The following is a 14,822-nucleotide window of genomic DNA, read 5'->3' as shown; positions in this document are numbered from 1 at the left end:
GAATGACACTCTTCTAGGGGTTAAAGTGCTGGCGATATTAAGAATACAATTGCGAATTACTTTAAACTTCCACTCGGTTATGGCTTCCAGACCGAGAGCATGCTATGCCTTCAGAAATCTGTACAGGAACCTTTATTTAGGTTTCCGTACAGATTCCAGAGTTTGACATAATACACGCGAAGAAAGTCGAAGGATGTATATCCTTCGACTTTCTTCGCGTGTATTATGTCAAACTATTATTATCGCGTGTATTATGTCAAACTATTATTACAGAAACGTTGTAAGAATAGGGCCGATTTTTAAATGAAATTTCACACGAAGGTACTTTATGTGCCTGGCAGTGTTCTTAGATAGGTTTTGTATCGGAATGTCTTCGATAAGTATCAATAAGCGAAATAATTCGACGAAAGAACGGACAGGGGATTTTTACCAAAGTTAACACCTTACACAACCTAACATTACAAGTGCATCTGAGAAGTTTTTTTTTTTTTACCGCACAAGCAGAATAATTTGGGCATAAAACCAGCAGTAGATTCTTAGATATGACAGGGGCGCGTTCGCATTGAATGTTTCTGTTTAAAGTACAATTTCACAATGATACTTGACTTTCATTTTAAACATAAATTCAAGCCATTATCACTGCACAAGCAGAAAGGTCAGGCATATAAAATCAACAGTAGGTTCTTTGATATAACAGTAACGCGTTCGAAATGAATTTTTCTGTTGAGAACACAATTAAAGCATGATACTTGACTTTTGCATTTTAAACTTTAATTCAAGCCATTATATATAAAAATAATTTTATAAAATGAACAGTAGGTTCTCTACAGTGCAATGTAGACTACAATGTATTGTGGAGTAAGTCACCGCAGAGAGACATGTGAAGCTTCCTTCTTGGTGCACTGCGATGGGTCTAGAAATAGAGTGATCAATCAATCGATTTGATTGAAAAATGGGCGATTTCACCGATTTCGATGACAATAAAAATATGGGAGTGTAAAACATTGGTTGGTTATCATTCAATCCCGGGCAACGTAGAGTTTCGTTGCTAGTATGTATTGTTTGTTAGAAAAAACAACAAAAAAAAAACAATATATTTTTTTACCATTCATTAGTAAGAGTCATTGTCAAGAAGAAGGTCGGAGGTTATATGGACCGAAACGTTGTGAGAATAAAAATCCAAATGCAAACAGTATTACCAATCCTCGCCGCCAAAATTCAGCGACAGTAGTTTAAGGAGCAGATGGAACAAAGAAAAAGGTGTCTCCTATTTTTAAGATTGGGAGCGACCTTTTTTTTTTTTTTAAGCAGAAATGTGAAAGGTAAAACCCTCAAATTTTTGGGTGAGGGTGAGCAGGAGTCGCTCTGAAACTAATGCAGTCTGTGGAGGCAAAGCTAATCGAGCCCGATGTTGAGTTTTAAAAATCTATTAAAACAAACTGAGCATGTGGGGTCCCTCTCCACGAGTGAAAAATTTACTTTTACCATAACTAATGTTTGTGCTAATTAAAAAAAAAAAAATCCAAGGTGTGATTATTGAGAAAAGTGCGAACAAATGAACAGATGAACGTTTTGGGGGCAATTTTACCCCTGTAATGACCCCTTATGGTGCACCCAGAGTTCCCCCGGAAAATCCCTTCCGAAAAAAATTTACTTTCACCACTACTAATGTTTGTGCAAATTAAAAATAAATATTAAAATATTAAATTAAATATAAAAAAAAAATCCAAGGCGTGATTGAGAAAAATGCGAACAAACGAACGGGAATGAATTACTAGGCCAAATCCCTCCTTTGTCGGGGTACCAAAAAACAAAAAAAAGTCACAGAAAAACATTAACTTGTTTACGCACGAGGGGTAGATTAGGGTTATGGCTAGGGTTAGGGGTGGGAGAGAGAAACATAATGTACCTATTTAATATGCCTCCCCACGGGACAGAGTTAGACACCAGGGTCGTTTTTTAACGTGGAGAAAAGGTACAAAAATAAAAATTGTCTCAGTCGTGAAGGATTTCTCCTCCACCGAAAGAGAACAAGAAATAGAAGTGCAGCATCTAAAGAACAGATACTACACTTTGATCTTTTAATGTAAACGGATGGATTGCGTCACTAAATTTACTCACCTTGTGCCCGCTGTCCCCACCTGCTATCAGGAATAAAATCCTAAACACGTAGGATTTAGGCCGTGTCGTACTACCGCAGATATGTTAACAACCATCTCGGAACGCATATACCATGCATTGGATAAGTCGCGTCTGAACGCATATACCATGTACTTGATAAGATGGGCGAAGCCAGGTCTGTAGCCCTTGATATATCCAAGGCCTTTGACAAAGTTTGGCACGAAGGGCTGCTAATGAAAATTAAATCGTACGGTATAACTGGGCACAAAATGCCTCCGTTCAGTCTTGAAAGACAAACGATACCCCCTGTAGAGGCAGCTGCGCGTGTAATTGTAAGGCAAGGGTTTAGCAATCACCTACCACACCTCTCCTGAATCGGCACTGCTTGAGTCCAGTGGCAAGGAGATAGTCCAGGACGACTGGAAACAATGCCGAGATAAGCGGAGAGCACATACAGCACCTGGAAGTCTCAAATGGTTACACATTTAGTACTGACCAGGTTCAACTTTGCTTAACTTTGATGATCTAGCGAGAACCGGTGTGTCAACGTGATTATGCCGTATGTAACATATACTAAACATAATTAGATCCTTTTTAGACAATAGGACCATCCAGGTTTCATTGATGGACGTACATCCAAGCAGCAAAACAAAAATGCGGGAGTGCCTCAGGGATCGATCCTTAGACCACTATTATTCCTGATAATATTGTGTCCGATATATATATATATATATATATATATATATATATATATATATATATATATATATATATATATTACATAGGCATCACCACATTATCAAGGCCAAGAGGCCACTCAAGGATAAGGGTTAAAGAGTGTACAGTAGAAATTGGACAATATAGTAATCATTAGTAATGAAAATTTGGTAAATTTGATAACTTATATGGAACGGCTCATCAAGAACTTATTTACTTTAGACTTGAACACAGCCATATTGTAGTCAGCCGGAAAGCAGGAAAACGGAAGACAATTCCACAGGCGTGCAGTTCTAAGAAAGAAGCTTTGTTCATGGAATCTACGTTTAGGTCTAGGCACAGATAAAGAGTGGGGGGAATTATTGATAGTGTTTACAGCTAGACGAGTGTTTCTTGTGAAAGTTTGGCGAGGGGGGACCATAGATTGAAGCTCAGTCGAACACTTTCCATGAAAATAACGATACATCAGAGACAAACTCGCAACATCTCTTCTGTGAGATAGAGGGTGCAAGGAGGAGAAAAGGACATCTCCTACGAGGCTACGAAGTCTATTTTGAACTCTATCAAGGCAGGACAAGTCCTTTCTAGCAGCTCCTGCCCAGATGTGGCAACAGTATTCCATCCTTGGACGTACCTGGCTCTTATATAGATAGAGAATAGCATCAGCAGTGAGATATTTACCGGATCGATAGAAAGATCCCACCATTTTTCCAGCGGCCTTGGCAACAAATTTGATGTACGTGTTCCATTTAAGATCAGGAGTAATGGTCAAGCCCAGAAGCTTGTCAAAACTTGAGGCCTCCTGAAGGACGAGAGCCATTCATTTCAATTGATGCCAGATGTGGATTAGAATGTTGATGATGTATATATATATATATATATATATATATATATATATATATATATTTGCTGATGATACAACGCTCTATAATATGCACGAGGGCAGAACGGATGTACATAAATCTAAGACAATGACTGAATCCTTAGAAAATGATCTCCAGACCGTAGTTGAATGGGGCCGTAAATGGAAGGTAACATTTAATGCTAGTAAGACTAAGCTTCTCTCCTTTAACAATAACGAGACACGTCTCCAACCACTGATATCCATGAAAAATAACACCCTTCAAATTCTTCTTCAAACTCCTTGGCCTAACATTCATGGGCAACACTGGAACGAACACATTGAGGACATTGCGAAGGCTGCTGTAAATGTGGGTTCCCTCTATCGTGCTAGAAGACTACTCACACCTGAGAACATCCCGTACCTCTACAAAGCTACCAATCGCCCGTCCATGGAGTATTGTTGCCACATCTGGACTGGTGCATCTACCACTAGTTTCTTCCTCTTTGATAGGGCCCAAAAATGAGACTTCAATCTAATATATCCCACATTGTAAAACTAGTCTCCAACTCCTGTCCCATCGCCGCAATATTACATCTCTGTGCCTGTTTTACAGATATTTTAACGGAAAGTTCCCTGATGAACTCGTTGCACTTGTGCCCCCTCGACGTACATATCTCCGATAAACCCGTGTAACAACAAATTCACACTCCTTTTACTGTTGAGGTTCCTAAATTCCAGAAAGCTTTCTGACTTTAATAGTGTCTTCTCTTGAACAGCTAGACTTTTGAATTCCCTTCCTGGTATCTGCTTCCCTGACTGTTCTGATTCTCAGAAGTTTAAATGTAATGTAAAGCAACATCTTGTTAATCTTTCTTAGGCATGGTCCCAAATAGTAGACCATTACGTCCAAGTGGCGATATGCTTTGTTTGGGGTGAAGGTGATCAAAAGAAACCAACAACAGCAAAAAAAAAAAAAAAAAAAAAAAAACACACAAAAAAAAACGTCTTGCCTGCTTGCAATCTCGCCAATCAAAGAAACAGAAAATCTCAGACATGCAAGTAAATACAGTGTAACCCGGATATAAGCAAATACAGTGTAACCCGGATATAAGCAAATACAGTGTAACCCGGATATAAGCAAATACAGTGTAACCCGGATATAAGCAAATACAGTGTAACCCGGATATAAGCAAATACAGTGTAACCCGGATATAAGCAAATACAGTGTAACCCGGATATAAGCAAATACAGTGTAACCCGGATATAAGCAAATACAGTGTAACCCGGATATAAGCAAGACCGTCTTAAAAGACAAGATGGCCGGTGGGCAAAAATAATTTAATCTGCTGACGTCATCACGGATAGTCCCTTAGTTGCTTGACACCGGTAGTCACCAGTAGTCACTCGTAACTCGTAACGTCTTGAAGTTAATGTAATATTTCTTTTTTTTTTTATTAAAATGCCTTCACGGTGCATCGTTCCAAATTGCCGAGGAAATTATCGTAAAGGACCAGAAAGTGACAGTATTTTCATTTCCGAAAGATAAAGAATTATAATGCAGTAAAAAAAAAAGAAGAAGATTTTACACCATCTCCATCCAGCAAAGTAAGTTTTAACGTGCTCCCCCTGTATTTAACACGATGTAACTATAATTTAATTCAATATTATCATCCTAAGTTTTTTACCATTCAAAAGAAGAAGCTTCAAATAAATTGCTAATATTAAAAGAATTTTTTTTACAGCATACAAAACTAATGAAAATGCGAGACAACATCGACTCTTTAAAACACGTTCTTTTGAAGAGACGATTTTTTTAAGCCGTTGACACACATGTTTTAAAAATCTAGCAAAAATTAATTTTCCTGAAATTTTTCAATATTTAAAAATAAATTATGCCGGCTGATAAAATTTTAAAACTTTTTTTTTAAAGCTAGAAAGATAAAATTTAAAAATACTTATATATATATATACATATATATATATATATATATATATGTATATATATATATATATATATATATATATATATGAAACTAAACTAAAAAAAACGCGCGTTCACTCGTGATCTTACTATTCATTTCATTAACGTAATTGGGTTTGTATTACTGTACACATAGATCCGAAAAAGTTGTCAAAAAACAAATATATAACAAATAAATGTTATCAAAGGCAAGATAAGTTACTTTTCTACCAAATATTTTTCGTGTTTTTATTCAATGTAACATGTTTATTCAGTTCGAAAAACATACAGTGTTTACCGATGTATTCGAAAATTTAAGATGGCGACTGATTCTCTCTTTAACACGATAAGTTTGGGAAAAGGTGTTATAAATAAAAAACTATACAAAATACTATTAAAAACCCGCCGAATATATGTCAAGCTATGTCACGGTAACATATATTGAGCGAGTTTTTAACAGTATTTTATCCGGTTTTGTATTTATAACACCTTTTCCCAAACTTACCGTGTTAAAGAGAGAATCAGACGCCATCTTGAATTTTCCAATACATCGGTAAACACTGTATGTTTTTCGAGCTGAATAAACATGTTACATTGAATAAAAACACGAAAAATATATCCAGTTTGGTAGAAAAGTAACTTATCTTGCCTTTGATAACATTCATTTGTTATATTGTTTTTTGACAACTTTTTCGAATCTATGTGTACACTAATACAAACCCACGTATTTTAACAAACTGAAAATATGGATATAAAAAATGATTTTGCATGTTATTTTTGTTATGTGGTGAAATAATCTTAAATAAGAAACATGATTTTTTCTTTAGGTTAATTATTTTTTTACTCTGCAATATTTCATGAATTTATTAAAAATATTGTTTTTGATTTTGAAAAAATATTGTGGTCATTTGCATTTAAAAATATTGTGGTTCATTTTGATTAAAAAATATTCATTTTGATTTAAAAAAAATATTGTTCATTTTGATTTAAAAAATATTGTTCATTTTGATTAAAAAAAAAATAGTTTAATTTCAATATTTGTTTATTGTCTTAACTCATATCAAATGTTTTGCTTGTGTTCTGCTTCAAATATTCATAATCTTACATGCATAATTTTCATTTAATTATATTAAATAAACTTCAAGTTTACTACAAATCAAATCGTGTTCCTTCACTTTTTAAAAATGTAATTTATAAGTAATTAAAGAACGCATTCTAATCTTTAAAATCTATAATACAACGAAATATTCAATTGCTTATAATATACTTAAACAAATAACTTGTGTTTTTTTTAATTATTTTTTTATTATTATTATTAGATGAGTTTCAGTATAAATCATCGTGTTCTTTCTTTATTTCTTTATTTTAATCCAATTTTGAAGTTTTGTAACGCTGTCTGTAAAAATTACTGTTCATTATTGACAGTCTAAGAGTTCCACATATCTTGCTTGTTGGGACCTCGGCGATGACGTCATTTTTTCAGCTGGCCGGCCATCTTTATAACGAAGGCCACGATATAAGAGACCCGATTATAAGATATCTTAATATAAGAAAAACGGATATAAGAGAGATTTTATCTGGTCCCAAATAAGAGCCCGTGTTAATGCACAGTGTAACCTTGATATAAGAACCCCAGATATAAGTATAACCCGGATATAAGAGAGCCGTAGGGACCGGAGAAGTCACTCATATTCGGGCTACACTGTAGTTGAAAACAATCTTGGAAAAGAGTGACTCGTTCTATTAGAAGCAGAAGCGTTTACATTTTAAAAAGTAGGGGCGTAAAAGGAAGCCCCCCCCCAAAGTAGTGGAGCAGGTAAAGCCCTGATAGTTAGTAGACAATAAAAAAATAGAAGTAAATGATACTTACAGACGGATAAGAGAATCAAATGTTGCAAAAAACAGCGCTCGAACATGGTTGACAAAGGGCGGCTGGTGAGTTGTGGCTTTCTGGGCGTTTAGTTCTTAGTTCTTGGTTATTGAGGATTTCTTTTCGTTTTTTAGTTCGAAAAAGGTAGAAAAGAAACCTCAAATGTTTCTGCTTTTCCTTATCTGAAGGTTCTTCTATGATTGTGCTGTTCGCGCGATGAGTTTTTGTGACGCTTTTTTTTTTCACATTAAATTAATGTAATCCGAAACTTTAGTTGGGGCAAAGATTAACAATTTCTTGACCGTTTCGTTTTCGCGTTTCAATTTGGTGAAGAATTCCACGATTTTTTTTATCCACAAAAGTTAAACTAACTACTTTTTTCTCCTGTGCAAAACTTTAGCTAGCAACGGAATTTGGTGTTTATAGAGTTTAGTTTGCGGTTTGTTTCTATTATATTGAATTGCCGTAACTTTTGCACGAATTAGAATTGCGCCGCCCGTGTCGGCATCGGCGTCAAGAAAGCTGCCCAACCAACAAATCTTTGACCGTATCTTTTATAAACAAGATGAGTTTGTATGTGTGTGTGTTTTTTTTAATATTTCTCTCTCCATGTTCGGCCAATGGCACCACAAGTAGTTTCTCCTACAAACCAAAGAGTTTAAAGGCGTGTCCAAACCAATCTCAAGTGTCCTTACGTATAGAGACACTAAACGATATTAGCGGTTATAAAAGCGACAAAGAAAAAAAAAAGTACAATTTTCTCCAGTTTTCCATTTTGTTAAACTTTGGTTTATATTTTTACATTTCTTTTTTGTATTCCATTTTACTTTTTATTTCACAATAATTTCTATACGTAAACGTTTAAGATGACGTTTTTCGATCTCGTGCTTCTCAACAACGACAACCACAAAAACAAAATCCGAAGAATCGTTAGAGGATATGTAGCCAAGTAGTAAGACGTTTGGATGAAGGTTAATATGTCTCATTTGAGCATTTAGATAAGAGATACGAGATTGCCAATACCATATTTATAATTCTGGTTATACGTACCGCAAACACATATGTAAATTAGATGGCAAGTAATATTCTCTTTGCTTACACATAAGAACGATAAAAATACCCGTTCACGGATAGGTACACTTAAATTCCCTAATCTGAACAGTTTGCCACTACTTTCATGCCCGGTTATAAATCATGCCGCCGTTGGCAGAACTCGGATACGAGTATATATTTTGCTCATTAGGATTGAGCCGGTTTAGGCTACAAAATGCTTTAGGTAATCCACGAGACGCAACTTCGAGTTGCACACACCTCAGATGCAGCAAAAATCTGCTTGACATGCAGGTTCCGGAAGCCATCTTGCAGCAGGTTGCCGGTACACCATTACGTGGAGTACCGCCTTGTACCCTATCCGCTTGGCGAGTTGATTCCGGGGTTCATCTCCCCCAGTGAATTAAACGCCCTCCCAGATACCAACCTTGAAAATTTCTGCGATTCAGCGCGGGTATGCCAGCAGTATTTGAACCGGCTTCCTCTGTACGAGGAAGTTTCGTGAAAATATCACGTTCACAAACGGTCCCCAATCTTATATATATGCCGGTCAGGGTAGATTACGTATTAGATTTTACAGTTTTTGCAAACGTATGGACGTCCTCCTATATACGGTATCTGGTATTCTAAAATGGTCATCTATCTGGTACTGACAAGGCTCAGCATTGCTTAACTTCGGTAATCTAAAAAGAAGCGGTGTGTCGATGTGATTATACCGTAATTTGTTCACTTGCGAAGATTAAAAATATAATAACAGAAAACCTTATATTTAGAATCCTTTTTGGTTCCCCGACAAAAGGAGAGTGGGCCTGTAAATTCACCCTAGTCCGTTCGTCCGTTCGTCCTTCGTCTGTCCGCACTTTTCTCAATAACTATGCCTGGGAATTTTTTGAAATTTTGCACAAACATTAAACATGATATGAGTAAAAAAGTAGCAACACGGATTTTCCCGGAAAACTCTTGTTGCCACCCCCAAGGGTGCCTTCCGGGTTAAAATGGCTAAAATTGACACTTTTGTACTCATTAAAAAAATTGATGCCTTGGATTTTTATAAAAAGTTGTAACTAACTGATTTCTATATAATTTTGTTTGTCTATACTTCGCGATAACTCTTGGGTGTACCCAGAGCTAATAAAAACACTCCATTTTTGGACTATTTTACCATATTTATCCAAAATGTTCTGTGTATGTCTATTTAGCAGTTTTGCATGGTGCTGAACTCAAATTTAAATATGTAAGCGAATTGGGGACTTTTGGGGCTAAATGTGTGTGTGTGTGTGTGTGTGTGTGTGTGTGCAAATGATGGACTTAATCATTTCTTTTTTTTGCATGGTGCAGAACTCAAATTTACATATGTTAAGGCCTAAAACTGCACCCTTTGTTCATTTTCACAAGTATTTGACTTCCCCTGGGGACTTTTGGGGCAAAATGTGGGAGAATGCTGAACTTAGTCATTTTTTTATGCCTCGTTCGCTGTGCACTCACGGGGGACCGTGCATGCTTCACTTGTTCTAATTTAATTACATGATCTTGATACTAGAAAACGTTAAAAATTGTTGAACAAAAATCGTTATCTATAATATAAATCTCACCTGTCTATTTAAATGTATGCATGTATGTATTTTTTTCGTCAATTCGTACGTTGAGTTATTTGGAAAATTATGTGTGAATTTGTCAACATCATCATCATCATTATCATGCACTGCATAAGTGTGAGTCTAAAACAAACTTTTTATTAAAAAAAAAAAAAAAAAAGAAAAAGGAAGGAGGAAAAAGATCTTGAAGGAAAAGGGACAAAAACGGTCCAGCCGTTGATCATTTACTATGTATGACTTTTGGAATGTTCCTTCATGTGTATTTTACATGTGTATTTTACATGTATATGTGTATGTACGTATGTATAGGCATATGTATGTGTGTAGCGTCAGGTCATGTCATGTGCTACTGGTACCATGTAACCCAGTACTACCTGCCTCATGGTCGGGTCACCGGCGACTAAACTGGTTCCCCCACCAGACTTGTTTAGTGAGGAGGGCGGCTAGTCTCCCTGAAGGATTAAAAACAAGACCTTCCAAAGGGCGAATGAACTCTTTTTCTGGGTCAACGGCCAACTAGCACCGTGTATATTTGTGTGTGTGTATATGTGTATTGGGGTGGAGAGGGCTCCCGTAAGCCGTGGTGAAGGCAACCTTTCTAGGAGAAGCAAATCTCTGATTTAAAAAAACCATAAAGCGGAAGACCATTACCCGCAATAAGCTGGTCTGCAGTTTAATTTGTTGCTGGCTATCTTGCTCTTGCTTGTTGCTGGATCTCAACATTTTGAACCGAGAGAGAGAGACTTAGCTGTCGTACAAAGCTAAGACTCTGTAACATCATCTGTGTATAGATACTCCCTCAGGCATTTGGGCTTATGGATTTTAAATGTCTGAGGGAGTGGCACTCGTCTGACAAGACGTTGCAATCATCATGTATGTGTGTGCGTATATGTGTGCCTCTACGTGATTATGGTTGCATGTGTGTGCACATGCATGCGTATGTTGGCGTACATCTGTATGTAAGCATGTGTTTATTGTCATGTGTATGTGGGGTGGAGAGGGCTCCCGTAAGCCGTGGTGAAGGAAACCCCTCTAGGAGAAGCAAATCTTAGATTTAAAAAAAAAAAAAAAAAAAAACAACAACAAAAAACATAAAGCTATCTTGCTCTTGCTTTTTGCTGGATGTCAACATTCTGAACAGACATAGAGATTTAGCTGTCGTACAAAGCTAAAACTCTGTAACATCATCTTTGTATAGATACTCCCTCACCCATGGAAAAGTTGTGACGCGTGTAGGCCTGAAATGCTGGAAGCATGTAATAATTGATCTGCCATCATTATATGTATATATGTATGTATAGGTGTACGTATGTTCATGTACAGGTGTATGTATATGTGTGTATATCTATGTGTATTTGTATGTATATGTGTATATGTATGTATATGTGTATGTGTGTGTATGTATATACATATATATATATTGTTTGTATGCATGTGTATATATGCATGTGTGTGTATGTGCATATATGCACGCGTGTTATGTGTATATATGCATGCGTGTATGTATATGTATGCATGTATATGTGTATGTATGCATGTGCATGTTTGTGTATCAGTGCATATTTATGTATGTGTATGTATATGTAGGTAAGTGTATGTATATATATATGTGCATATGTGTACATATGGGTATATGTATGTATATGTGTGTATGTATTTGTATATGTGTATGTATCTATATGTATGTACATGTGTATGTATGCGTGTGTGTATGTATATGTATGTATGCGTATTATGCATTGTGTATGTAATTATGTATATATGTGTGTATGTTTACAGATATGTATGTGTGCATGTGTATATATGTATATTTGCATATATATATATATATATATATATATATATATATATATATGTATGCCATTGGCCGTCTTGTGTATAGCTAGCTTTGGTGTTTTTAGAGGTCATGTAGGTGATGTTCTCGCCGTATGACCAAACGAAGTAATCCAGCGAGTTTAGGTCGGGGAGGAGTGGGGTCAGGGAAAGAAGACTACAAAGTCGTAGCACTCCTGAAGCCAAGTCTGGGTCTCTTTGGACTTGTTGCTCGGCGTGGAGTCTTTCTGCCACATCCAGGGTTTTTCAGTAGCCACCTGATGGCACCAAGGGATCACCACACTCTTCAGCACATCCAGGTATACTTTAGCGTTGACTTTCAAACCGACTTCGACGACGTGAGGTGGCATGATGTGGCCCTCACTTGAAACCACACCAAAGACCATAACCATGGCCGGAAACTTTGTTTTCATCACCCTGGGCACGTCCCCGTCATTTGTGGCAATACAACGATGCATTTTGTGGGTGCTGGTAATGGTTCTGTTTTCATAACTGGGATCGGTAGAGAACATGAGTTGTACAGCAGTGTATCTTCGATGTCGTTCGTTGAACATTGTGTCAGTTTCAAACATGATAAATGCCCCTATCGCTATTGGAATGTTTTTTTTTTTTTACATAACTGGCATACTAATAAATAGTCTATAAAAAACCGTTTTTAACAAACGGAAATGGAATCATTTCGTTTTTTCTAGGAGCGACAATTTCATCGTTCCACTGTATATATTATATTTAGCTGAGTAATAAGACGTTTTGATGAAAGGTCTTTTTTGAACGTTTCGGTCGTTGCCAGATTTATATTTACTATAATGCTTGTACATACCACAAACACACATGTAAATTTGATCTTAAAATATTATGCCGTTTATATATAATTAGCAGGGATACCCGCAGTTGCCAGGGATTAAACAATGATTACGAATTTTACACATTCCCATGATTTTATTGCTCTCGAAATCAGTGAAATCGCCCATTTTTCACTAAAATCGATTAATTGCCTACTTTAGTTGGGGACCCACCAGGAGGAAGCTTCATATATCTCCCCACAGTGACTTAGTCGACAATACATTGTAGTTTATATTGCACTGTAGAGAACCTACTGTATATTTCAGGAAATTATTTTATGCATAACGGCTTGGATTAAAGTTTCAAATGCAACAATCAAGTTGTACTCTAAATATAAACATCCATTTCGAACGCGCCCCTGTTATATAAAGAACCTGCTGTTAATTTTATATGTTTGACCTTTTTACTTGTGTAGTACCTATTTACTATGCCTCCCCACGGGACAGAATTAGACACCAGGGTCGTTTTTTAACGTGGAGAAAAGGTACAAAAATAAAAAATTGTCTCAGGCGTGAAGGATTTCTCCTCCACCGAAAAAGAACAAGAAATGGAAGTGCAGCATCTGAAGAACAGATACTACACTTTGATCTTGACCAAAACATCTCAAATGTATTTGTGATGTTAGGCTGTATAAGGGATTAACTTTGGTCAAATTCAACGCATTCGTTTCCTCGATATCTTTCTATCAGGTTGACGAGAAAGTTCTTGCGATTTTTAACTTTTAAATTCAAATGAACATATATCGGCTCGAACAAAATTTATTGATCGAAATAAACATCATAAAAATCAACACACTTTTGCCAACGCAAAACAAGTGTATTTATGCCAGTAATGTAAAAATCTTGCGTTCTGGTGGCGATGAAGTTGCTGAAAGCGTTTTTTTTTTTTTATATCGCTTAGGTTTTTGAAGCATTTCTCACGCAAAAAGTTGTCGAGATGCTTGAAAAAGGGGTAGTCGGTAGGTGAGAGGTCTGGAGAGTATGGCGGATGCGACAAGGTTTCGTAGCCCGATTCGTTTAACTTCTGCAGGGTCGGTTTAGCAATATGCGGTCAGGCATTATCGTGGGGGAGAATTGAGCCTTTTCTGGGTGTTGTTGAAGTTTCTGAAGAATTTCACCTATGTTTTTGTGAGTACTTCACTGCCGTAATGTTTTTACCTGCATAAAAAAAACTGTGATGGATGAGATCGGTGGCCGATCACCGAACAATCAGCATGATCCTTTTTAGTGAAACTCTAGCTACAGGGAAGTATCGTGGAGCTTCGTCGGCATCTAACAACTGAGCTGAGCATCGCTGGTTGTTGTAAAGAACCCACTTTTCATCGCAAGTTATAACGCGGTCAAGAAACGGGTCGTCGTTGTTGCGTAAAAAAAGGAAAAATGACACTTCATAACGGCGTTTCTTTTGGTTATAGCTCAATTCATGAGGCACCAATTTATTAAGTTTTTTTGTCTTTCCAATCTTTCTGAAGTTGTTGGAAATCGTCGTATACTTTACGTCTAATTCAGAAGCAAATTCTCGAACAATTGTGCGTGCATTAGCTTCGACAAAGGCCCTTAATTAATTGTTGCCAACATCATATGGTTGGCCACTACACTCATCATCTTCAAGATTGTCGTCTTCGCCACGAAATTTCTTAAACCACCATTGTGTTGTGCGTTTAGTAGTAGTTCCTGGCCAAATGCTTCGTTGAAATCGCGAGCTTTTTCAGCATCTTTTTGGCCTAGCTTGAATTGAAATAAGAGAATTGTGCAAATTTGCTTTTTTTTTTCGTTCTTGCATTCAATGTTCTGGAAAGAAAAGACACTTATTTGAAAACGATTGTAATTGAAACGATTAATGATATATAAAGTAAAATATTGTAACGAAAACTTGATTAAAAAAACATCATATGAAAAGAAAATTAAAAATTCCACAAGAACTTTCTTCTCGATCTAAAAAATCGATGTATTTCTAGAAAAACTAGAGGAGTGACTACGCGAAGGTTGA

At 36.5% G+C, this 14,822-nt stretch overlaps 1 protein-coding gene across 1 annotated transcript in view; it reads right to left on the bottom strand.

Moving 5' to 3' along the window:
• Nucleotides 1–8,095, bottom strand: part of LOC145246860 (uncharacterized) — a 46,285-nt gene extending 38,190 nt beyond the window's left edge. Inside the window, exon 1 of the mRNA XM_080108706.1 lies at nucleotides 7,513–8,095. Coding sequence (XP_079964832.1) covers nucleotides 7,513–7,558 — 46 coding nt within the window. The 5' untranslated portion in view covers nucleotides 7,559–8,095. The remainder of the gene's footprint in view (nucleotides 1–7,512) is intronic.
• Between the last annotated feature and the right edge of the window lie 6,727 nt (nucleotides 8,096–14,822).

This window comes from Euprymna scolopes, chromosome 24, assembly GCF_053919585.1.
Source record: "Euprymna scolopes isolate OS-2025 chromosome 24, ASM5391958v1, whole genome shotgun sequence".
Lineage (NCBI taxonomy): Eukaryota > Metazoa > Mollusca > Cephalopoda > Sepiida > Sepiolidae > Euprymna > Euprymna scolopes.
Note: the sequence above shows the minus strand (reverse complement) of the source record. Positions and strands in the feature narration are given on the sequence as shown.